Source organism: Parasteatoda tepidariorum, chromosome 9 (genome assembly GCF_982258835.1).
Source record: "Parasteatoda tepidariorum strain Cologne lab strain chromosome 9, Ptep-v5.0, whole genome shotgun sequence".
Taxonomy (NCBI): domain Eukaryota; kingdom Metazoa; phylum Arthropoda; class Arachnida; order Araneae; family Theridiidae; genus Parasteatoda; species Parasteatoda tepidariorum.
The window spans coordinates 73,154,589-73,182,080 of NC_141763.1; the positions used below are offsets into that span (position 1 = coordinate 73,154,589).

General features: G+C 27.2%; 3 protein-coding genes across 15 annotated transcripts in view; 1 reads left to right on the forward strand and 2 right to left on the reverse strand.

Annotated features, from left to right (window-relative positions):
* The window catches only part of LOC107437615 (forkhead box protein P4), a 297,109-nt gene extending 291,854 nt beyond the window's left edge, over positions 1 to 5,255 (reverse strand). For 6 of the 12 annotated variants that reach the window (XM_043044143.3, XM_071186859.2, XM_087152137.1 and 3 more), the window contains exon 1: positions 4,872 to 5,255. The gene's annotated coding sequence lies outside the window, so the exon portion shown is untranslated. The remainder of the gene's footprint in view (positions 1 to 4,871) is intronic. The other 6 variants (XM_071186863.2, XM_087152136.1, XM_087152132.1 and 3 more) reach the window with 2 other exon arrangements.
* A 3,953-nt stretch (positions 5,256 to 9,208) lies between these two features.
* On the forward strand, positions 9,209 to 11,460 carry LOC122269726 (uncharacterized). Its single transcript, XM_043044146.3, has 3 exons — positions 9,209 to 9,733; positions 10,287 to 10,470; positions 11,235 to 11,460. The coding sequence occupies exons 1-3, from the start codon at positions 9,344 to 9,346 to the stop codon at positions 11,432 to 11,434; spliced, it is 774 nt and encodes a 257-aa protein (XP_042900080.2). The 5' UTR covers positions 9,209 to 9,343; the 3' UTR covers positions 11,435 to 11,460.
* A 604-nt stretch (positions 11,461 to 12,064) lies between these two features.
* LOC122269725 (putative nuclease HARBI1) overlaps positions 12,065 to 27,492 on the reverse strand; it is a 122,952-nt gene continuing 107,524 nt past the window's right edge. Inside the window, exons 1-3 of one of the 2 annotated variants that reach the window (XM_043044144.3) lie at positions 15,059 to 15,400; positions 13,673 to 13,999; positions 12,065 to 12,694 (exon numbers count right to left, since the gene is read on the reverse strand). In XM_043044144.3, the coding sequence (XP_042900078.2) occupies positions 12,188 to 12,694; positions 13,673 to 13,999; positions 15,059 to 15,265 (1,041 nt within the window). In that variant the 5' untranslated portion in view covers positions 15,266 to 15,400 and the 3' untranslated portion in view covers positions 12,065 to 12,187. Of the gene's footprint in view, positions 12,695 to 13,672; positions 14,000 to 15,058; positions 15,401 to 27,492 lie in introns of those variants that run through there. The other variant, XM_087152140.1, reaches the window with a different exon arrangement.

Below are 27,492 nucleotides of genomic sequence, written 5' to 3' on the forward strand. Positions count from 1 at the left end.
AAATCACAAAATATTAATAGCAAATAATATGAAAAAATTTTATTCTGTGAAAAAGTAAATAAATAAATTGCCATAAAAGTCATTTTATAGTATTTCAAAACCTTTGTTTTATACTTTAGAAAATAAACATTTTTCGTACTTTGGAACAACAATACAATAAATCACATTTCTAAATTTGCGCAGACGAGAGCGATTAAAGCAAAGTACTTTGCAGTTTCCACGTACGCAAAAAGTTGTATTTAAGCATTGTGTTACATTACAGTGGATATTCCAGAAATTTAAGAATATATCCTGAAACCATACTAAGAAACAGTTTGGAGGTAAAACTGTCACTATATTGCCCCAAGCACTTTATATATATTAATAGAAAAATATTTAAATATATATTAATTTTGAAAGCGAGGTTTTCAAATTAGATCATTAAAGTACACATTAAAAAACCCTTAGCACGTTAAAAAGACTTCAATAGTTAAATTTATGCTTGAAAGAATTAAATTTTTCTGTGATACTTATTCTGAATTGAAAAAAAAAACTATACATCAATTGCTTTGGTTTACGCAAACATTTTTGCACTTAATTACAACATAAAATTATAATATCCTTTTACATAATTGTTGCGGAGAGTATCTAGTGTTTTGTAAGAAACAATTTATATATTAAATTAACTATTTTATGGAATTTGTGTATGTAATGTGGAATACTTTGAATACTATATGGAATATTTCATACATTATATACATGGAATATTTCATCTGTCGTATGTGTGGTATGTTTTGCAAATTACACACATTGGAAATGATAGAAATATTTTAAACACTATATGGGATGTTTCATAAATTAGATACATGGAATATTTCATATGCTGCATGTTTTGAATGTTTTGTTCTACACACATAAGAAAATTTAAGAGTCAAAACCTGTTAATTGAACCTCGAGAAAAAATAAACTCATCAATTATCGTATCAAGTTTTTTAGCCACTTCAATTCAAATGCATTTTTTCTTAAAAAAATATACAAATTATTGGTTTAACAATAAAAGTATTTACAAATTTTAGTTCAAAATATAATTTTCTTCTCTGAATCTTGTAATTTTCTAAATTTTTTAACTAAATTATCATTTTTAATGTATCTATTAGTTAGATATAATAATACATTATAAAACATAAATTTTCTTTAGTTGATCAATTATTGTAAATAAATCTTATTTAAGAGAAGAAAAAACATTTTTAAAGAACAAGAAAAAAAAATTCTGACGACTACCATTTTGTCAAATATTTTTTCACATCAATTAATGGTAAGAAGATTTTAAATTTTCAAATTTGGTATTCAATAACAAAAGGTTAGAAGTATTTTATTATGAAACAATATTAATTTCAAATTTACAAAATCTCTCCGTCAGTTGTACTTGACGCTAATTCATGCATTTTTATTCTATATAGTCTTTCAGTTGTGCTAATCAACATGATTCCTGTTTATGGGTTTATTAATAAATATTCTGTGCATAAATCTATTTTTAAATCCTAAAATATGTTCTTTCGATTAGGTAAAACAAAAGGGTTCCTTCACACGAGTTGGCTAATAAACATTCTAAGTCTAGAAATCAGCTATTAAATTTAGATATTCTTAGCAGTTGTATTAAAATATATTAGTTTTTTCGACTGTATATTTTCCTATCTTCGTGAAACATTTGTCATAGAAAAATGAAATAATGATGATTTAAAAACAATTTAACAGTGAATATATTGAAAGATCAAATTTTAGAAAACTACATCTTAAATACTTAAAAATTAAAAACAACATGAGAAAAAGGATACAATAAGATACAATTAATTATTCGTACGTACAAGAAAAATGCACAAATTTTCATTTGCTAAACATGGTGATTTTATAAATCGATGAACATTTTTTTCAGATTTAAATTATTATTTGCTTAAAAAAGTTCTCAACATATTATATAGACATTTGTTTTAAACAAATTAAGATTTGCGTGAAAAACAAAGAAGATCACTAAATTATCATCACCTTAACGATGCATATTTTGAACTGCAATTGGAATAAATTCAAAAATAAAAATTCAAATATTTACTTTGTTTATTCAAATAGTTAATTTAAAAAATAAATGCTTCTATAAAGATTAAAAAAAAAACGAAATTTATTGAGACAGTTTTTTAAGTGTAATTAAAATTCGTACGGTTATGTAATGTACAGAATTGATTCTGAACTACTCTGATTACTAAAGATAGTTTTCAAAATAAATCTGCAACAAGTTTTAAATTAAAATCATTATAGCCGATTTATTGATAGATATTTTTAGGTGCGATGCGATCGAAATCAGTGCGAGTGTACATTACATAGGCGCAAACTAAAATAAGAAGAAGAAAAAAAGACAAATACCGCCATAGTTAGATTTTTTATCAATATGAAAATTTGTTTCCTGAAAACTTATCTAATTAGAAGAAATACTTTTGAAAGCAAAAATTATCAAAATAAATCAGAAAACTTAAAAAATATTAAAATAAAGAATAAAAATATTTAAAATAAATAGTGAGCTACTTGAATAAATCTACATGATTTTCAACTTCATGTAGAACATTAACCACATGAACGTTAACTTTATGAACGTTAACTTCACATAGTCAATTGTAAGCGGAATAAAACTGACTAATTAACATTTAATATGACTTACTCTTTATTCAATTTATTTTTCTCAGAAATTGTTGTTTTTAAAATAATTTTTTACAAATATATATTTGCTTTAATAATTCTACTTTACAAAAATTAAAACAATTTTATAACATATACAGCCAAAAGAGCGCTATATAAAATGAGTTATCCACATTTTCTTCTAAAAAATGAAGTTAATTTATAACTAAGAGATATGCATTTAAAATTGTTAATATTTTTGTAGATTCATCGGAATAATTTGCTATTTTCAATAATACACATGCACACACTTAGATATTCTATATGTAAAGAATTTTGAACGACCAATCAAAACATAGAAAGAAAATGCCTTTTTAACGTTTTTTTCTTGTATTCTAGTATATTTTTAAAATAATTCTTGTTTTAATGGCATCATATAAAAATTATTATAACGCACATAACGACAATTTTTTTTCTAAAAAAAAAACTTCATGTTTATCTCTCTTGGTTACTTTTAAAAGGCAGTTATTAAACTTGCTACTATTAATGAATTACTTTTTAATACCATCATCTTTAAATTAGTACGTCAACAAATAGAAACAATGCGACTTGCTTATTTTAAATTCATTATATTAATGTGTTATAAATTGTTTTTTTTAAATATTTAAAAATTATTCGAAAAAAAAAATGTTTTTTTTTTTTTTTTTTTTTTAAAAATGGTTATTAGGTGATATATTGTTTTATACACAGATATAAAAAACTTTTTTGAGACGTAAATTTTTTTTGTATAATCGACAAACAAAACAAAAAAAATTTCACCTTTTTTAAAAATCAATTAGTCATTTTTTTTCATTTTGAAAGTGTTTCATGAGAAAGTATATTTCAAGGATGGGTTAATTATAATACGTATTTTTAACTTTTAGTAAAATATAAAGTTTCAGTTGCGTTTACATAATTCTTACTACCATGTAATAAGTACTTATTACCACGCATTAGTAAGAAATACAAAACTGAAAAGTAAATTTAACCAACTAAATTGCTTTCATGCCACGCTCTAAGGTATCATGATAAAATTACCCAAACTTTATCACAAATTATTGAACCATATTTGATTTGTAATTGTGCCAAAATAATTACCAAAGCGCTTCGGTAAAAATTACCGAAATTTTCCATGTACCCATAGAACCAAGAATAAGGTACATTTTACCATAATCTGATAGTTTTGACACTTTTTTTTCGCAGTGTACAAACGACTAAAAGATCATTATTTTATTTATAATTCAGCTCGTTAATTTAAATAATAACAAGAAAATTTGTTGAATTGAATATTCCAATATTTAAACTATGCTTTTGAAATTTATTTTTAAATATATAAATTTTAACTGCTATTTAACTAAAATCATGTTAGCAAAGTAGTATTCTGTATATAGCGCAATGTCTTATAATTTTAATTTTTTTTATTATTTCAATTATTACATAAGGATGTGAATACATATTTTTCTTATCGCGATATTTTTTTTCTTTGTTAAAATTTTATTATAGTTTTCAAGAGCATCGAAAAAGATAAGTTGTTGAAAAACTTACATTTTGAGAAGCAAAATTTTAAATACGAAATAAATATTATTTACATCTCACTTAATCTAAAAGACTCCTGTTTATTTATGAAAGTTAGAAAGATGAAAAAAGTTATTTTAATAATAGAAATTAAAAAAAAATTTCTAATGAAATTTTGATTTAAAATAATTAATTTCAACGAAGATTGTAGCATATGCGGTATAACAAACAAAAGCGCAATAATTTTCTTAAGAAATCCTACTTAAAAAATTCAAAAATAGCAAAAATTGCAAAAAAAATTAATAACGCAAATTAATGACATAAATCATAAAGTATAAGTAATTTAAATAACTGCTCTAAATAATATTTTAATAACGTTTTTGAAAAAATCTCAAAGCAGTTTTAACTTCAAACATTAATTATAAACAAATCATTTGAACAAAGTTTAGAATAAGCGTACGTAGATAAAATAATTAAGATACAGCTTTTTCAGACAATTTAAATTTAAACAAAGTTAATTTAACTTAAATTTATAAAATTAAAGTAATATTTTAATGCCTTCTGCTATTAAGTAACTAATTAAAAAAAAACACATTTCCTATAAAATAATATTTTCTAAATTTGCAAAAAAATTTTGAAAAAAAAGTAATTAGTTAAATTAATCAAAAACTTACCTCAACCTCCATTAATTAAAAAAAGGAATCATTACTCAATAATCCACATAATGCCTAAGGAATGAGCAAGTGATAATAAAAACTGCACTAGGTATTAACACTGCTCTCATCACCCTACGAAGTGAATATGCCTAAAGAGGCAGTCGCGCAAACCGTCGCCCGATCGGCTCAGCTTTTTTCTTTTTGTACTTTTTTATTTATAAAAAGTGAAACGCACTCTAAAAAACCGCACTCTGAAATGAATTATAATGAAATGATGGGAAACAAACAAATAAGTAAAAAATAGCGCGCCTCGCTTACGATTCGCGGGGATCGAGATCTTCCCCAATGCAATGGCCCCTTTGTTGCCTAGCAACCAAACATCCGGACGATGGTCCCCTTTACAACAAGAGAGGCCCCTTCTAAACACCAAATCAACTCGGGCCCCCCTAAAGATTCGCTCTTCTGCGTTAGTTGTATACAAAGTAGGGATATATCCCGCCAAATAATTTTTTTTTTTTTTTTAGTATACTCATAATTGGGGTATTTTCCTAATCGGGTTTGCATTAATTTATTATAGTTAATGATTAAATTCAAAACTTTAATTTAATACGTTTTCAATTTTATTTATTAATTTATAATTATTGTTATCATTATTTAAGTTTAGTTACTTTGCTTAAAATTCTAGGAAGCTCTAATTAACATATGGAATAAAAGGTGGGAAAAGCAGTCTATATTAAGTTCATATTTTAACAAGGTTTATTAACGAACTATGATTAAATTTATACGTAAAACAATAAATTTAATTAATTAAGAGGAAGAATAGTATTATATTTACATAAAAAACAAATTAGGGAACTGAGTAATATTAATCAGGTAATTAATAAGAGAATTGTATAAATTATTTTGAATAAATACAAATTTAATTATTGTTTAAAACAATAGAAAGCATTAATTAGAAAATTCTAGCAAAATCGTTAAATTTTTTATAGTACTGTAGAACTAACGAAGTAAAAAGAAACGATTAATTTATCTTAAATAAAAATACTATACCAGCAATTATTTAAACTTTTAAAAATGATTTCATGTTCAAATTTAAAAATAAAGATAATTTACTATTTTTATAATAAAAATTTTACTTCAAATTTTTATATAAAATAAACAAGAATAACAATATATTTGCCAGCAACTTATAAGTTTTAAGTTTTACTAACCTAAAAAAACAAGAATTGATGTTGAATTAATGATTCATAACTCCTTGTGCATACAAAAAAGAGTTAAAAATAAAATAAAAATGTTTAAAAATTGAAACTTTTGTATTCAATCGAAGTTTGATAAATTAAAATATTAAGTAAATTTTTTATACTATTTATTTGATTAAGCTTAGATATAATTTTAAGCTTACTCAAATAAAATTTGAAATTTTTTAATTGAATAGCTATAATAATTGATTGAATAGATTTAATTGAATATATATGAGAAATAATAAATGCTTCCTGCCAATCCCGAACTAAAAAAAAGTGGATGTCTTTTTTTAATTTAAAAAAAGATCATATCAGACTGTTTCTTTTATTTCATCTGTTAAATTGCATTTTGGATTCGATGTTAAACTGTACCACGTAAGAAACAGGAGCCTAAAAATATTCGATGCTCCGGCTGCCCGGAGGCTCTGGAAATTTCAATTTCTATTTAGCATATATAGTCATGTACATATAGTTATGTATATATATAGTTATACATAACGCGATTTTGTAACGTGCTATATTGTGTAAGTACCTTTCGGAATTTCAGATTTTAATTTGAAATTTTTATCATAAAAAGCAACAAAAAAATAATGACATAATCTCACAAATACAAATTTAATTTATCTTATAAATCGTTTTCATATTTGATCTTAAATCATTATAAATGTATATTAAGGCCGAGAATAGTCTTTCTACAGCAATTTTTCAAACGGGTCAGGCCGTTACAATTTGGCAGGCCTTAAAACTAATGTTCGTAGAAAATAATGAAATTATCCCTGTGATTGACATAGTCAAAGATTCTAAATCTTTAACAATGATTGACCATTATTTAACAAAAATAAATAAATATTTCATCTTTTTCTGTTCTGAAAATAGTCTAAGTTGCTCTTTGTTGCTATATTTATTTAAATAATTAGATGAGCAAAAAATGAATTTTTAGTTGATGAATTAAAATTTTTATATATTTAAAGAAAATTAATAATAAATAAATAATGGCGGTATATAAAACAACTCCATATTAAGTACAACAACAAGTTAATGGAATAACTGCATTTCAAAAGGAAATTGAAGAAATTCAAGGCACAACCGAAACTAACCCCAGCAAAGATATAATACAATGTAATTTTTTTTGTTCTGTTTTTACATGTTTATTTTTACTCTCATCGGCTACTGAGGTTTTTCTTGTTTTGTTTCTCACCTCTTTTCCGTTTTTCGTTAGCAACTATACGTTTTCAATTTAAAATCACTTTTGTTTCTTCTCATTCACGTTCGGTAAATCTTGAAAATGAGAGCCCGTTTTTGAACGCTTGAAACATGTCGACTGTTATTTCCAAACTGTATGCTTTTGAAGCGAATGAAGTTTAAATCAAGTAATATCTTACCACTCCAATTTCTTGAGATTATTTTTAATATAACGTCGGTTGTTTCGCATGTCTAAAAGAATTTTATAGGTGGGCATTTTGTTTCACACAATTTATAACATTAATTATTTGAAATTAAATTTAAAATATGCAGAATAATGTAAATATATATATTTTTTTGTTTGATCTGCCATCCACAAATTCACTTAACAATAATAATAATAATAAAAGGGATTTCTCTAAAAAATCAATTTAAACTTTTTCTATATACAAACTATTTTCCCAGTTTTTATACCTTAAAAGTTGAGAAGATGAAAGAAATTTCACGTTTATTTAAAATTTCTACTGAAGCCTAACTTTTTTGTGATAACACAACACTAAATGGACAAACTTTTTCTAAATAAATTTACTTATTGTACACAATAAATAAAGGTTTGTATATTTATCTCTATATATTCTAAAATGTTTTTAAAAAAGCTAATGAGAGAAATTCTGGGATATTAATAGTATTTTATGGCTATTGAAATATTGCCGGTATGCATTAAAATGACCTGATTCTCTAGAAGTATTAGACAACGTAATGATCGAAGACTTTTTCAATTTGCATTGCTTAAAATGCTCGCAGCGTCCAAATTATTGATACAGTTTTTTTAATACTGAGAAACTTATTTTTTCCCAATAATTTTTTTTCTTGAAAAAAGATGTAGCAAGTTAAAAAAAAATTTAAAAATCATGCATTCCGAAAAATCTTGAAAAAAAAATTCGGATTATTATTAGACTCGGATTATGAAAACAAATTTAACATCTTCAGACTTCAAAAAACGAATACTTTTTGAAAAAAAAAAAAAAAAAAAAAAAAAAAAACACCGTTTAATGCTTGCGGAAGCTTATTTCATTAAAATGAGCGTTAAGGCTAAATACGATGTCTTTCTCTTGCTGCGTCCGATAAATAAAAAAAAATTTAAAAAAAACTTTTATATTCAAATTATTAGGCTATAAAAAAAACGTTAAATTAAAAAAAAAAAAAGAAGAAGAAAACATTTATAGAAGCTATAACGACCGGAAATTACCCTTAATATGTTTTTTTTTTTTTTTTTTTTTTTTTTTTGCACGAGGTAAACCAATATCCATTTGAGCTTATCCAGTCTACAAAATGCCACTCTATAAGCAATGCAGTAAATAAATATTAAAGTATCCTCAAAATAAAAACATTTACTTCATGCACTGCCCCCGAACGAAATATCATTCCAATTCTAGAATATTTAAAACAAAACAAAAAAACAAATTGCGTCATCCCATACCCAGTGCCTCATTCACCTGATATAAAGGAGGATAAAAAAAAGTGGTTTGAGAGAAAGCCTCCTATAAAAGGGGCCTCAACTCAACTCATCTCAACCCCTGAGCTCTGACGTCATGACAACATGCACAACGTTCCTAACTCCCTCTCTGTGCAGACAACAAAGAATTTTACTCAATTTTTTTTATTTATTCCTTTTTTATTTTAAGCTTAGAATTGCATACTTCTAAATGCCAAAGCCAGGGGGGATGTGCTATGCGATCAGGCATGACATTTAGGGCCTTATGCAACTGAAACGCGCCTCTTCGATTCGATTTCATCGAGCCCGTTCGTTCGCTATTCGAATGTGACCGGTTTCCGAATTCAACTGTAACATTTACGCGCCATCGAACTGGAAGGGTTACCATTCGAAGCGGGTCATCATTTTGAGAGGTCACGTGATAGCTTAGAATTATCAGCCAATCAAAAAATTGATAGTCGTTCCAGAAATAAATTTAACTAATACTTTTTAACTGTGACTTTTTACGATTATATAAACATATATTTTCGATATATTGAATCAGTGATACTTCGTAAATTGTTTTTATAAACATGGATGCAATTTTAAAGGAAACAAATTTACTTATGGAATTATTAAGAAGCAGAAAGGATTTAATTAGCAATTATATTAGTCCCTCGTCAACTTTAAAGTCAAAAAATGACGTTAAAAAGGAATGGGATTCATTGGCCCAAGAAATTTCATCATATGGCTTCGGCAAGCCAAGGACCGGAGCCGAAATTAAAAAAAAATGGCAAGATCTGAAGTGTAGAGTGAGAAAAAAGGCTTTGGCCATAAATAAATATAAATCAGGGACAGGTGGCGGGCCACCAGCTCCACCTTTGAGTGAATTGGACAGAAGTGTTATCGATGTTTTGGGTCCTGCTGCCTTCAGTGGTGTGCCACTCTGTTCAAACCTTGATTCTATTTCACTTCAACAACAGGTTAGTAATGATTTGCTTTTATTAACTTTTACTGATAATTTTATAGTACTGAACCTTAGAATTAGTTAATTTATTTAGTTAGGAATGCAAGTAATGGTTCGAATTTTATTTTTAAAAAATATATTCATATAGTTATCAAGATAATGCTTTATAAACTTTTATCAGCAAATATTGTTCACGCTAGATTTAATTTCTTTTAACAAAAGTATCTGGATTTTGCCATATATATATATATATATAATTTGATGTTTTAAAATGGTGATTGAATATTTCTAAAGATTAAACTATTATTGAGATATCTCACACATTATTAATTTTCTAGCTGTGTCACTGTTTTTGCTCTTGCAACAAAGCTTTACAGTTACTCAATTTTTTACACAGCTCTTGTTAGGTCCTTTCTTTGTTAGTTTAAGCAATTTGCTTGAAAATTTTAACAACAGAACTTATTATCAGCTAATAATATTTACTTTAAAATTATATAGCTGAAATACATATAGTATTTTTTTTTTTTATTATGGTTTTAATTATTTTAAATTTTCTTTGTGGTTATTAGGTTGTTCCCGAAGAATTATCAGCAGTGGAGCCTGAGTTTTCTGATATTGATTCTTCGGTTTTCATTAATGATGGTAAATCTAACCAGTATGCAGCAGTTGTGCCTCCATTGGCCTCTACTAGCCAGGAATACAACTTAACAGAAATGACACCACAAGCAGAAAAAACTCCAGTTTCTATTAAAAGTAAAAATTATCTCTTTGTGGATTGTTTCATTACACTGTGATTTGCATTTCGTTGTTAATTTTTAAGATCTAAACAGTCATAATATTTTCTGTTATAAAATGTTGATTTAAAAAATAGAATAATTTAGATAATGAAAAGATGATAACTTTTCTTTCTACATGCATATTTCATTTTTAGCTAAGCATAAATGTAATGTGTCAAAAATGTATTTAAAGAAATTAATAATTAACATACAGTCCAAAAAGTTATGTGACTTTATGAAAAGTTACGTCTGTCCCAAATCTACAGATTTGAACTCACAATTAATGAAAACACGTTTTATATTCTGATGTAGCATATAAATTTTTGTAAACCTCTGACTGATAATATTCAATTTATTATATTAGAAAAAAAATAATTATTCAGAATGAAACTATTGTCATATTGTTTTATACCCTTATACAACTGAAACATTATTCTTCGAACTTTAATGATCATTATAGGGTGGTGACTGTTGTTCAAGTGTTATATCATCAAAAATAAATTTTTAAATGTGATAAGTTTTTGAAAAAGTAATTGTAATTCTGTTGCCCAGAAAAAAATAATTTATCAAATGCTGGCAGTTAATATATATTAGCTCCAATTAATTATTTAAGCATGTGCTTAATAAAAAACTTTCACTGCATTCAAATGAAAATTAGATTGAAGAAACATATATCATTTGTAAGTTATTTTTAAGCTATTTTCTTTTGCCATTTAATCTCTATTTTAAATTTGATTACAGGCTCTACTTCAAGAGTAAGAAAATTTCGGAGGAAGCAACGGTCTTTAAAAAAGGGATCAGATGTACAAGAACTTTTAGACCTTAAAAGGGGATCCTTGAAAGTTAAGGAGAGAATGGCTAGAATTTTGGAAGTAAAAACCAGATTGAAGTGCATGAAGATGGGTGTCAACTTTGATGAAATGATAAATGAAATTCCATGAAATAAAATTATTTTATTTGACCATTACTAATGTCCATGTTTATTTATCCATCTATTTTACATATCTATAAAATTTTATGCTTTAAAATTTATGAAATTCACTAATTGATGTTTGGTAATAAATATTACAGTGCTTATTTTTTCTGTAAGAACAATATACATTTTGCCTTTGTCTTATAATTTTAAGTCATAATTTTGTCTTATATTTTTGTTAGTTTCTAATCTTATTTAGTTTGTTAGTTTCTAATCTCTTCAAATTAGTTTCTAATCTTTTCTGATTTTTTTAAACACCGAAAGCTTCTCAGAGCAATAAAATTGTAATATTAATTTTGTTTCCATGTTTGTTACCAAGTAGACTAAGAAAACGCCTTTTTTTTTGGTTCACCAAAAATGTTTTATTTTTTAGGACATTTTTTAAAGACATTGATCTAATTTCTTGCAAATAAAAGAATTATGATATTCTGCTTATAAAATTGCTTTTGAAAAAAATTTTTAAATTAATATTAAATTTATAATATTTAATTATATTATATTAATATTAAAAGAAAACATATTAAACAATTTATTAATATTAAAAAATATGATGTTCCTTGAATTAATTCTGATTCTAAATAAAGACAATATTACAGAGTTTGTTCAGACATTACAAATTTTATATTAAACAAAAGATTCAGAAAAATGTACTACATCAAACAATTATTATACCATATTTGTAAGTAATAACACTATTAGCAAACAAGAGTCATAAAATTCTTTATCTTTCGCTTAGATTTTGAGCTATTGAACTACGTGCCAAACACCCTCTAGCATACACACTAGTATTTGTTGGCAAATCATCTGGTTCGTCATCATCATTGTCATCTTCTATATACTCCAACAAAGGAATATTTCTTTCAATGCAAATGTTGTGTAACACACAACAAGCCATGATTATCTGGCATGATTTAGATGGACTATATAATAAGTTGCCACCTGATTTATGAAGACACCTAAATCTTGATTTTAATACTCCATTACACCTTTCGACAGAACTCCGGAGGGATCTTAGTCTTTTATTGAAATTTTCTTCAATTGCAGTTGTGGGAGTATCATAGGGTTTTAACAACCAAGGCTCTAATGGATATCCGGCATCTCCAATTAAATAATCTGTGCCTGATGTTAATACTCTCCTCAATTCACAGGCAGCCCAAATGTATGCATCGTGAACACTACCTGGCCACCGTGCCACCACATTTGAAATTTTCAGATCTTTATCACATACCTAAATAGAAGTAGAGTAAAATTAGTAAATCTTCTAAAGTTCTTAAAAATAAGAAAAAAATATTTCTGATGCTGTCGAATTTTCCTAATGATTTCCGGTTCACAAGAGTTTGAATAAAATTTAACTATGCTAATATTTGAGAACACTAAGAATAAATTTTAAGTCGATAAGTAGACTACCAAAAAAATAAATGTTAAGTAGACTAAATAAATAAATGTTAAGTATTTTTGATTTTTATTTTCGTGGGATAAACACACAAGCAAGTAGAGCAGTGGTTTCCAACCTGTGGTGCACGCCCCCTATGGGGGAGCAATACTGTTGCAAGGAAGCGTGTAGCTGTTTTCAAAATATAATTTCAAATACAAACCAAAAAAAATCAAATGGGTGTCAAAAAATGAATAAGCAGTATACGTAATCCACAATTCTAACTGCTGATTTTTGGTGCACAAATGCTAAAACATCCCATTCATACTCTTTTTCAAATCAAAATATCTTGCTTTTGTGTTTGTAGCCGAGTACCGATGGGGGTGGAATCAAAAGTTAAGCACTGGCAACATCCCGGTTATTCTCGTGCTTACTTGCGCTAAACTTCAGTAAACAGAAGCTTTAATTTGTCAGTAGTCCCTACCTTATTATGTTGTAGTAGTATTAATTATATAACATTTTTTTGTTTTATTATATTTCTTATAATAAATATATTATATTAGGGTAGATAACTACAAACTGAATTTCAAATTTATGAAAAAAATTTTTTATATAAGCCTGAAATATATAACCCTGCAAATTACTTTGAAATGGTGGTGGATAAAAATTTACAAAATCGATTTTATTAAACAAAGAATCACAATAAATAAACCACCACTTCACATTATTTATTTTCTGTCCGGAGCGGCATATCTGCATAAATACAAAAAGTATATTTTGCCAATTTTTAATAATTTACAACTATAATAAAATCAACGAATTAAATTAACTTACTAATTGAACATTAATCGAAAAAATGCTTTTTCGATTTATGTACATAAACCAGTCATCTGATGGCGGTCTTTGAATCGGTATATGTGTCCCATCAATTATTCCCAATAGTCTTGGAAAGCCACTAGCTTCAAAAAATTTCATTCTTGTGTTCCGCTTCTCTTGGTCAGTAAAAGGAAATTTTATAAACATTGGAAGTATATCCACTAGAGCTTTCGTCACTCTACCCAAGCTTCTTGACACTGATGACTGCGACATCTCTGAAAATTTGCTGTCAGCAGTCACGCCTTGGAATGATCCTGAAGCAAGTAGACTGAGAGTCATTAATACCTAGAAAACCAAACAATATAAATATTTTAATAAGTAAATAAAATTCTTGAGAGCATCTAAACAGTGACTTATGATAAATCAAAAAAAGAAATAAAATAATCACACAGTGTAACATTTAATTCACACCTTACCAATTAGATAATTCTTTTTTTGTGCACACTAAAAATACCTTTACCTTCTAGATGTAAGTAGTACACATGCATAGATACATACTTTTCAAAAAGCATTTTATTTAAATAATATTTTAATAAAAAAAATTTCTTTTTACAAACCATCACTCGTGAAATTGTACTTTATTTAACATAAAGTACTACTAATACCAGTAGGTCTTATATGCTAGAGAAATTTGTCAAACACAATAACCAAATAAAGTTTAAATTAGCCATTATTTAATATATATATATATATATATATATATATATATATATATACACACACATATATATATATATACACACACATATATATATATATATATAGAGAGAGAGAGAGCCCAGACATGTTTCTGTTCCAGAATATACTACTATTAAACTTCTTTAATCTTTAAATTTATTTCAAAATCAAATTTTTTCACAAATAAATAAATGATATAAATAATTGGCATGATGTAAATGATTTATTTCTAGATATATTCATTGCTAAAATAAATATTTGTTAAAATCATTACATAATAGCTTTAAAAATAAATCAAAACTTGAAGCTAGAAATTTTATACTGTATAAATATTTTGATGAAAAATAATATTCAAAACTAAACATTAAAGTTTTTTTTTGCAACTTAAAACAATAACAAAACGGAAGTGTAAATAAATTTTTTTATTCCATTAGGGCCCATGCGTTTTGACATAGCATAAGTGATTACAGTGACAATATTTTTCAAAATTAATGTGAAAGGTAATCCTTTACTGTTTACTAAGTGCAAGGTAATGTTTTCTACTACACAAACTTTTAAGATTTTTGACCTGATAGAAGATATAAGTTAAAATGGGTAATAAATATGTTAAATTACTGCTTACAGTTTACATGAGATAGAAAAAGTAAACAAACAAAAATATCTTACCTGTTGTTCAACGGTATGGCCTGATGTCTTTAGCTTTATTTTGCTCTCTAACAAGTCACACACATATAAATAAGATTCTCGAGTCAAGCGATAGCGGCTTATAAATTGCTCTTCTGAAAGATCAAGAGGATTCATATAATCCCGTAAATATCTCGGGATTTTATTTTTTATTTTTTCGTTTCGTAAAAGAAGTAAAAAATCCGCCATTGTAATCGTCAACAAACACCACGATACAATTCTGGCCTGTGATTGGTCAGAGAAGTTCTATCGAACCTCAACCTTCGAAGTCAAGCTATCGTGCTGGTCACGTGATAAAAAACGTTCGTAACGTTTCAGTTGAATTAAGAAACACGCATTTTTTCGAACCGATCGAGAAGTAACCAGTCGTTCGATCGAATTTTGTTTCAGTTGCATAGGGCGCTTAATCCTGATTCAGTATCTTGGATGCACCCCTATGTACACAATCCTTCCTCCTCCGAGTCAATTGTTCTATCGAATGTTTGACCGCTCATTCGTGACCCAATGGCTATTGGTGAGGTTGTAAAAGAATTGATTTAAATCGAAAGCAACTGCTACTTTTTTAATTAAAAGAGCCCTTCTAAAGATTAAAAAGAAACCGAAAATTAAAACAGTTTTAATAACAGTTGGTAAAGTTGGGTGACCAAACTTTCTAGGAACTTCTGTATCATATCAACAATTATTAAGAGTGCCACTATCTAAATAAAAATTATGAGTGCCACTGTCAATATTATTAAAAAAAAATTTTAAATCTGAAGATAATAAATGTCATTTATAAGCAGATTATGAATTTTTTTTTGAAAAATATTAACTATAGGCTAATTATAGATTTTTAAGCAAAAAATGCTTTTTATGTGCTGATTACAAAATATCACGTAATTAGATTTTTTTTTATGAAAGCCCATTTAGAGATGAAGTCTTGAAAAATTAATACAATAAATAAAAACACAGTAGAATATTAGGTTTTAATGTTAATAAATATTTTTAAGGGTTCAGACAGTTTTAGGATGTGTTCAAAATAAAAATTAATTCTTCAAACATAAAATTTTAAGTAATTATTAAATAATCAGCACATAATTAATGGCTTACAAACTTTGGCGAAGTTTTAGAAGACATCATTTTTTTAAAAAAATCGAACCCTGAATAGTGATGAAGTCTTGAAAAAATAATACAATAAATAAAAACTGAGCCGTTGTGGCTTAGGGCAGTGTTTCCCAAAGAGTGGTACGCGTACCCCTAGGGGTACGGGAACAGTTTAGCGGGGGTACGCGCTCTAATGCAACATATCTTGCAACAAACAAAAATTTCGCAAAATTTTATTTGAAAATAAAGCTATCCATGAAAATTTACGATTACGTATTTTTCTATTGGCTATTTTTTGTTGAGTTAACAGTTAATAATTAGTGGTATCAACAGCCAGTTGTGATTTTTAATTTTTGTGCAATTTTTTATAGTAAAAAATACATTCATTTTTTAATTAGTGGTACACAGAGTTACGAAAAATTTAGAAAGGGTACACAAAAGTCAAAAGTTTGGGAAACACTGGCTTGGAAATTCGTATCGATGGGATCGATACGAATTTCGCACCCGGCTCGCACCGACCACAGTCATGACGAAAAATTATCCTCAGTGGTAGAGAGATCACGGGTTAGAGTCCCCTTACAGTAAGGGTAACCTAGGAATATTTCTGTCGTTTTCCTCTCTATGTAACGCAAATGCGGGTTAGTTCTGTCAAAAAGTTTAAGACAAAAGCAAATTTCTTCCAAAACTTGATAAAGGAATTCCCTTGTCTTCTGGATTGGGTTCAAAATTACAAGGCTATGAAGTTGAACGTAAGTCGTAAACCCAAAATTCAGCTATTCAACGACGGTTATGAAATAAAATAAAAACTAAGTAGAATCTAAGGTTTTAAAAACATTTTTAAGTGTTTAGATATTTAGTATTAGAATAAAAACAAATTTTTGAAATATATAATTTTAAGTAGTTATTATATAATCAGCACATAATTAATGGTTTGCAAACTAGGCAAAGTTTCAAAAAACATAATTTTTTAATTTTAAAATTTTTTTTAAAAATAATCCTGAATAGTGATGAAATTTTGAGAAAATAAAACAATAAATAAAAACTAAGTAGAATCTTATGTTTCAATGTTAATAAACATTTTTAAGGGTTTAGCCAGGCAGGATGTGCTTAAAATAAAAAACGAATTTTTGAACCACATAATTTTAAGTAGTTATTCAATAATCGGCACTTAATTAATGATTTACGTACTTTGGCAAGACGTCATTTTTTTTTAAAAAAAAAAACTTCTCTTCTTTTTTTTTTTTTTTTTTCAATAAGTTGACTTTTTAATAATTTCCAGTGTTAAAACTCTGCACGTGTACTTCTGTTTAGCTATCCATGACATAGTTCGACATTTGGAATTACTAGGAGTTATTTTTGTTTTAATGCGTGATTATTAAAGAACTTGAAACATGTATTGAGAATCTTCTACTAATATAATGGATTTAAAAACTTACGGTATGTAAGGGTAAGACAGATTGTGGACACTTTTTAAGATAGAAGCAAATAATTGTTGACTAATTTAAATGCAAAAAAAAGGGGGGGGGACATATCGAAAAATATTTGTCAGAAAAGTTCAAAAAAGTTAAAACAGTTTATTTTCAAATATTTTTATAGTAACTTTTTAGGCAAAAAATGCTAGACATCAAAAGTCATATGAAAAGTGTATTTATTCAATAAAAATTAAAAGTAGAAATCCTAGCCAAGACAACGATTTTAACTTTTATTTTTACTAAACTCACAAAAAAACTATACAGCATATAGGCTTGAGGGACATAGTAACACATTTGCCGTAGGTGATATTTAACATCAAACTGTTTCTTGGTATAGTTTCGAGGTAGGCACTTAACAAGTTTTTGAAATTTTTAACTAGAACACAGCCAAAAAATCAATCAGAAAAATTCTACTCCGCCTAATTTATTCGAAACACTTCATTAACAGAAACATCTTAATCGTCGTGTGTTTGACCAATAACGTTTTTCTAAAGAAATTTTTTAAAAAATTTATTAATTTTCAATTAAAATTTTTGAGCAAGTTTGAAAAACGTGTCTTTTTTATAGGCCCTAAGCCCTTATAACATGTATAATTTTACAATTAAAGTTACAAAATTTAATTTTCATATTACCATTTAGTATACATTAGACAACATGTTTAAAGTACTTAAACTACTAAATGTAATAAAACATTAAAAAAAATTAGATGTAAGCTGTTTAATTTTAAAGACGATCAGATGAAAGTTCAATAAGTTATCGAACTCGTCGTTTATAGATATTATATTGTTGTTCATAGGAAATTTTTTATAACGTTTATAGTTTTTCAATTAAAGTTATCAGACCTAATTTTAATATCATCTATTTGGTATATGTTCCACAACATGATTAAAATACTTTAATAAAAGCAATAAAACTTCAGTAAACAAAAATTAGATACATAGCATACAAGCTATTTAATTTTTAAGAAAATCAGAAGAAAGTTCGAAAAGTTATCGAATTCATCGTTTATAAATATTTTCAGCAAAAAATATTACGTCTTTGCTGATACATGTGTTTCATTTATTAATTTTTTATTTATAATAGAACATTGTATAAGTATGAAATTTTTTTTTTGCCATTATAAGATCAATTAATCCACTAAAAATAAGTCTATTTATTGATAAATCTCCAATATCCAGTTTCTTAAGAAATTTTTTTTCTTCTACTTAATAGATCCTAAATTAAATACTAAATAAACATATTTAGACCTAATGCACGCTGTAATGCACATTGCATCTAACATTACAGCGTATTTTAAATTTAAAAAAATTTAAAAAATCATCCGCTAGATTAAGATATTATTTTCTTTCTTTGCAATAGGTTTCAATTAAACGTTAACGAGCGAAATTGTAAAAAATGTAGAATCAAACAGTATACTTTAGACATAACATACTATATTTAGACCTAATATAGCAAATTTAGACCTAGCATAACAGCTTATTTAGATTTAACATAATATATTTAGCCATAATATAGCATGTTTAAAACTAGGATAAGAGCTTATTTTGACCTAACATTTCACCATTTTTAGATTTAAAAAAAAAAAACATTGATATTCACTTGCTAAAAAATATTTACGTTTTTAATATGTTTTAAATTAAGCACTAAATATTTAATATAAATTAAATATACTAATAATTAATTATACTATATAATTAAATATACTAATTTAAAGTAAAATCGTATATTTCAGAACTAACATAAAATAGTTAGCATATTTGGACACATCATGAAAGCTTATTTAGACCTAACATAATATATTTAGCCATAGCACATCATATTTAGTAGCATAACAGCTTATTTAAACCTAACATAACAGCATTTTTAAATCCAAAAAAGAAAAAGAAAAAAAAAACACCGATATTTATTTGCCAAATAATTCGCTTTCCTATTTAAAAGGTTTTAAATTAACACTAAATAAAACCTGTCATTTTAACTACTTGCGAAATTTCATATAACGTATAGTCAAACAGAAACTTTGACCTTAAAATATATTTGACTTTAAAATAACAATTTAATCGAAGCTATTAATCAGAACAAGACTCCATGCTGGTTTCCAGAATTCCTAAAAAAGGAGGTAGATGAAAAAGTTCATTTTCTAAGACATTTCCACCGTCTAAAGTCAAGGTCAGCTATGAAATCTTATCGAGGGGTCTGCCGATGTTCGTCCCTTTATTTCCCTCAGAGAGCATCTGCAAGATGCCGGCTTTGTTAGTTTTGAGGGGAAGGGGGTTCACCAGGGCCTCTTACAACCTTAACTTGGGGCCCATAACCATTGCAAAAACAAAAAAGGCCCCATTTTTTTTTTACTAAGGCTTCTAAAATAATAACAGAAAAATACACCTTTAAAAAGGAAAAAGCAAAATGGCGAAAAAGGGCAAATAAAATTTATTATGGCTGATAGCTATATTGCCTGGGGAAAGTTGATTGACTTCAGAATAATCTTTCCCTCTTACAGTCGTATTCACAGCATTGCATTCTGATATATTGCTGCTGCATTCTTTCAATGCAGAATACAGCATTCAAAACTGCATCAATGTGTTAGAATGTGCAGCAATCCAAAAATATCACAAATTCACAGCAATATGTTACCATAAAGCATATATAATTATGCATGCGTGAATTAGTTTTCATGTTTCAGAATTTAAAATGCGTGTATGACTTCGTACAAGTGTATTGCGTTAAAAATGATTATCATTTCAATGCATTTATGAATTCCATTTTTTGCACCATTCCCGACGTGTGAATTTCTGTTAACGAATTCGACATTACATTAATGCATTATAGCTTTATATATCTATATTTTGTTGCAAATACTTCAATAATGCATTTATATATTTGTGCATTCCATTTATGGAGACACATTTCCTTACATGTGAATTTTCGTAGACAAATTTTGCATTATATTAATGCTTATAAATCTACTTTGTGATAAAAATGATTCCTTATTTTAATGCAATCATAACTTAGTAGATTCTTGCAATGCATACAGAATTCCTTATTAATAAGCTTTTGTTATTAACTATTGCACAATATTAATCTCTTAATTACTTATTTGAGGGCAGGAATTACGTCAAAAATATTAAGCTTAATACTAACAATTACATAGTTGTTAATTAAATACAACATGAACTACATGGAATGCGTGCGAATCCGTTTTCAGTCATTCACAGGAACAACCCAGGATGCGATTTTTTTATCCAGCGACTTTCAACGAACATGCTCTTCTGTCTGGTGTTTTCCTAAATACAAATATGCAAAAATAACTTGATTCTTGGCTTTATTTTAGTTTAGGTTGCAAATTTTAAAAGAAATAAAAGCTTGTATTATAATTGGAACCAACTATAGCCAAGAGAATAATCGACAAAAAAGAGAAAGCGAGTATTTTAAATCCGATGAATTATAAATTAGCACCCGGAACCATCCCCATCTTGACGAAAAGAAACTCTTACCCCTGCACCATCACGTCATGCGGAGCAAACGGTTCAAAACTCAAATTAAAATCTGCTATAGAACTTTCAGAATAAAACAAAAATAATGAAAAAAAACTTAATTGTTGACTTACCAAAAATTTTTTATTATTTATTAAGAGAAGTATCGTAAAAAAAACTCAAAGCTCACTTTCTAGCTAAAATTCATACGATTTCTTGACGGTGTGTCAAGATAACAAAATGGAATTTGTTGAATCGGCAAAAGTTATTTCTTAGAGTGAGGACATTTAAAAATTGAAAACTACAGATAAGTATAAAAAATTGAATGGCATTTTTCTTTTAAACCAAGTAACATTTTTTCCTGGAAATTGCGTAAACAGTAACTTTAGTCACAGTCCTTAAACTGTTTTAAAATCCCAATAACAACACAATGCAATTGTTCCGAGAAGAAAACTAACTAAAAATAACTCAGTGGGCATGTGCTTTAAGAAATAAGAAGAAGAATTATAAACATAACATAGAAAGCACAACAGATGCCATGCGATTCTACAAGAAGTAAAAAAAAAAATTAAAAAGCTCTAGCTGGAGGAGTTGAAATACCCGTTGCTTACTCAAAGTTGTAAACAGAGTAATGCGATGAAAAATAAACGCAGGGCGGACCACCGTAGAAAAAGACAAATGCTTCTATTCTGGGTAACATGGGACCTACCATCAGTTATCGCTTGGCAGAAAACAACGCGTAAAGAAAAATCGTTTGGTCATTGCTCGACGCCTTTTAGGTGTTTCGAAATTTCTTTGTCTCCTGTGGCAACGATAATTTTTCAAATCGACAATCAGATTTTTGGTCTCACACATTACGAGGGAATATAGACTAAAGTAGAAAGAAAGAAACAGTAAATAATCACTTTTCTAAGATAACTAATACTTTGTTAGTTGAGGCTAACATGGTTTATAACCATAATTAACGTTGGCCACAATCAGATTTTTGGTCTCACACATTACGAGGGAATATAGACTAAAGTAAAAAGAAAGAAACAGTAAATAATCACTTTTCTAAAGTAACTAACACTTTTTTTTGTTAAGGCTAACATGGTTTATAATCATAATTAACGTTACCCACAATCAGATTTTTGGTCTCACACATTACGAGGGAATATAGACTAAAGTAAAAAGAAAGAAATAGTAAATAATCACTTTTCTAAGGAAACTAATACTTTTTTTGTTAAGGCCAACATGGTTTATAATCATAATTAACGTTAGCCACAATCAGATTTTTGGTCTCACACATTACGAGGGAATATAGACTAAAGTAGAAAGAAAGAAACAGTAAATAATCACTTTTCTAAGGTAACTAATACTTTGTTAAGGTTAACATGGTTTATAACCGTAATTAACGTTAGCCACAATCAGATTTCTGGTCTCACACATTGCGAAGGAATATAGACTGAAGTATAAAGAAAGAAACAGTAAATAATCACTTTTCTAAGGTAACTAATACTTTTTTTGTTAAGGCTAACATGGTTTATAATCATAACGTTAGCCACAATCAGATTTTTGGTCTCGCACATTACGAGGGAATATAGCCTAAAGTAGAAAGAAAGAAATAGTAAATAATCACTTTTCTAAAGTAACTAATACATTTTTTTGTTAAGGCTAACATGGTTTATAATCATAATTAACGTTAGCCACAATCAGATTTTTGGTCTCACACATTACGAGGGAATATAGACTAAAGTAGAAAGAAAGAAATAGTAAATAATCACTTTTCTAAGGAAACTAATACTTTTTTTGTTAAGGCTAACATGGTTTATCATCATAATTAACGTTAGCCACAATCAGATTTTTGGTTTCACACATTACGAGGAATTATAGACTAAAGCAAAAAGAAAATGACAGTAAATAATAAGCTAAGATAATTGAAGATAACAACAATTTTTTTTCATAAAGTCTATAGTTAATAACTTTACCCACAATGAATGAATTAAACTGATAGGGTTCTGTAAAAAGAAATAACTAAATAGAATTTATAGGGTGACAATTGTGGTGGTTGAAATTTATTTTGTGTAAAAGCTTTTAAGGTAATTTATTTATAATATCTAATGATTACCATTAAGTTGAAATTAAAGCAAATAGCACCAAGAAGCATGAACTTGCAACATCACTAGCAAAAACATATAATAACATCATCCATTTCTATTGTCATTTAAATAAAAACATTGATTCACGAACAACGCATGTATTCGGTAAAAAAAATAAAAAATTTAAAAATACACGAGAAAAAAAATCTAATTCTTGGCTGCAAAGACCGTAAATTTTTCAGTTCTCACGAAATTTTTCAAGCTAGATCAACGCAAATGCACGATTATCAACGCACAATTTAATTGAAATAACTATAAACATTTAAAGCAAACAAAAATGCAACTGCAAATTTATTCTATATTTATAATAGTATGGTCAGCATCTACACATATGATCTCTGATGCGTATACTGGACACTGTAATTGTCATCGATGAAAAACAAACACTTCCACACGTCATTAGTAAAACCACTTCCCATATCTTTTGCAGCGAAAAGCAAATAAAAGTAAGATCCACATCAACAATAAACATTAACAATAGTTCAACTTAACCCTCGTGGTGATATGCCCGACTAAACTCCAGTAAGCTCCATGGAATAAGTGATGATTTTCTAAGAAACAGAATGTTTAGAGAATTTCTTGTTTATTTTACCAATAATCAATCTTACTATTCCCGTAAGAGTACGAGATATTTTTAAAAAAAAATATTTTGTTCTCAATTAATTGAGAAATGGTTTTGTAATTTAAAAACATTTCACCAATTATTTATCACCAATTATTTATCACCAATTATTATTCACCAATTATATAATCAAAAACATTTCCCTTCCTAACCAAATTGATCAAATAAATCTTTCCAAGAGTTCCGGAGTCAGGTGACAATACAAGTCTCAATTGCTTCACAACTCAGAATTTATTATCATAATATCACCAATCCAAAATTTCAATCACTTCTTGACTCGTTAGAATTTTCAAAACTGAACTGAAACATATTGTTGGTTCATAATAAGAATCTCAAGTGTTGCCTGACCACTATATATAGAATTTATATCATTGTTTTATAGCTAATTAGAATAAATCATAGAAGAAAATTTCGATCATTTTTCGATTAGTCAGAGAGCTGAAAGTTTAACTGGAACTCTGTGCTTGATGCAAGTGCAATTCATAATTGATAAATGATTCAAGTAAAATTTATCGCAAGTAGAAATTTTCACAACTTGCCAACGTAAACTAAACTGAAAGATACAAAACTAAAATGAGAAAAATAATAAAGTTTAAAACTTTAAACACTACGTTTATGAAGTAGTTTAAGAAGGTTGGTTTGTCAGACTTGAAACGTAAAACGTAGGGAGTATCACCATCGTAATTAACATATACCATAACCCTCCTAAGTCTTCCAAAATTGATGTGATCTACATTTTTCGTTTTAGGTCTAACATAACTAAATTTATTTTCTCCTTTTCAGTCTGTTTAAAAAAAAAAGTTTTTTCTAAAACAAAATTTTTTTTTAAAATTCTATCGCTAACTTTAATCTAAATATCACTTACAAAAAGCAAAATTACGTTATTATTGAAAAACACTTAGCAGTATAAAGATATGTTTAATTCATAAAACAAATATTTATTTTGTTACTAATATATGTTTATTGTTTTTAAATCATTTATGCATGGTTCTTATTTAGTAACCTTTGATAAATGCTTCGTGAGCCAAACGATACCTGTTAAATGCCTAAAATTGGTTAACAAACCACGGACACGCCAAAATCGTTTACGGTAGATTGCATTTTCTATGAAGAAAAAAATTCCTGATATTTTTCAAAATGCATAATACTTTCCTCACAGGATGTGCTTATTTGTTGATGGAAGATAATGCTTTGCTTTTCGCCAAGTACGGAGGATGAACAGGACAATTAGCTAACAGATGAAGCGACTTATGATCTACAAAGCATACACACGGTTTGTTTTTTTCATTCACGATTCATTTAGGTGTATTTTTCGACAGGTGGGAATATTTGATAAGGAATACCTGAGCTACTCGCGAGGATATTTTCTTTTACCACCATGATACTGTCAACCGGAAATGAAAATTGTTTTGATTCCCACGAGTCTGTTGCCACCTAAAATTAATAATATGATAAAATTCTCAATATATATGCATTTTCCCCCCTTTTATTTCAAAAGAACATTCAAATGACTAAAATTGTTCATAGATTATTGTTAAATGGAGAAAAAAAATTCGCGAAAAATTACACTACTGTACGATAATGATATAGGTATTTAAACCATTGATTTGGCATTCATACGGTAATGAATTACTGGAAATTCTGTTTTTCAAAATTTTAGTTCTTATCACTTCAAATCTAGAGAAAAATACGGAACTGAAAAGTAAATTTATCCGAATAAACGGTTTTTATGCCTTGATCTAAAGTTACATCATAAAATCTGCAAAATTTACTTGATTTATCAATTTTGTCACGCATGATAAAACCATATTTTATTGTTAACTTTCCAAGATCATTAACAAAGCACTTCGGTTAAAACTACCTAGCTCTTAGTTTTCCCATAGAGGCAGAAACGCGGTAAACTTTACCATATTCTGGTGGTTTTGATCATGTTTTTTTTCTTCAGTGTAGATATTACTAAATAAATTTAGTCATTAAGATATTTTGAATGTTAAATTTATTGTTATGAGAAACAAATTGTACAATTTCAATCAAATCTACATCACTCATTAAAGTTAAACCTAAATTTCAAAATTAATTTAAATTCAGAACTGTTATTCATGAAAACGGGACTGTATTGGAACTGGACTGGCGGTAACTAATTCTATTATTTCTAAATCGACTTTGCAATTTAAGTTATTCCACGTTATTGATATTATATGAGAAAATTTTTCAATTAAATTATTCTATTACTGTCATAAAAGACTCGCTTTTGTAAACTCAAAACCGTCACTTAGAGAAATAAAAGATGCTTTATTGGAATTAACTAGTTCGTCACTTCTAAATCGAATTCGCAATTAAAGTTATTCAATATTAAGTTTATTATTAGAGAATATTTTTTTACTGAAATATAGCATAACACATAGCATAAATTCAAAATTTTTTCCAACTCAAAACAGTTGCTTTAAGAAAAAGTTATAACAGTTAAATATACACAACTTTTTAATGCTAGAGAAAACTTCCCAATCAAAATATTTCATAACTCTCATAAAAGTCAAACAAAAATTTAAAAAAAATTTAAACTCAAAACCTTTGTATACAGGAAAGAAGCTGTCTTAGCATAACATAGCTCTGTTGGAATTAAATTTTAAATTAAATGATGCATTTAATTTATAATAGTTCGCAAAAACTTTTCAATTTAATTTATTCTTCATCCTTCATTAAAGTTAAACATAATTCGTAAAATTTTTTAAAAAGTTCAAACAAATCGCTCACAGAATAAAAGCTGTATTGCAAACCAAATAACTGTCTGACAATTCTACCTTGGTTTTCAACTAAATATTAAGTTGAATTTATTATTGTTATAAAACTTTGCAACCAAATATATTCTTAGTTAAATGCACAAATATTATGGAAAATTGTGCAATTAAATTAATTCTTTCCTCCCTCATTAAACTTCAAAATAAATTAAAAAACTTCGTTCAGAGAAAGAAAACTGTAGTGGAACTAAACTTAGCAATTAAACATTATTAGTTAAATTTATTATTGTTCAAAAAACTTTGAAATTAAATACATTATTCATTAAATGTACAATTATTAAAGATAACTATGCAATTAAATTTATTCTTCAACCTTCATTAAACTTAAAAATAAATTCAATAATTTTGTTTGGAGAAGAGAAACTGTTACGGAACTAGATCGTTCTGACAATTTAACCTCGATTTTCAATCAAATACTCCTAGTTAAATTTATTCTGATTCTAAAACTTTGCAATTAAATATATTCTTAATTAAATGTACAATTATTATAGATAACTATGTAATTAAATTTATTTTTCATCCTTCATTAAATTTAAAAATAAATTCAAAACGTTCGTTTGGAGATAAGAAACTGTTATAGAACTAAATCGTTCTGACAATTTAATCTCGATTTTCAATAAAATATTCCTAGTTAAATTTATTCTAATTAGAAAACTTTGCAATTAAATATATTCGTAATTAAATGTACACCTATTATAGATAACTATACAATTAAATTTATTCTACATTAAACTTAAAAATAAATTCAAAACGTTCGTTTGGAGAAAAGAAACTGCAATGGAAACAGATCGTTCTGACAATTTAACCTCTATTTTCAATCAAATATTCCTAGT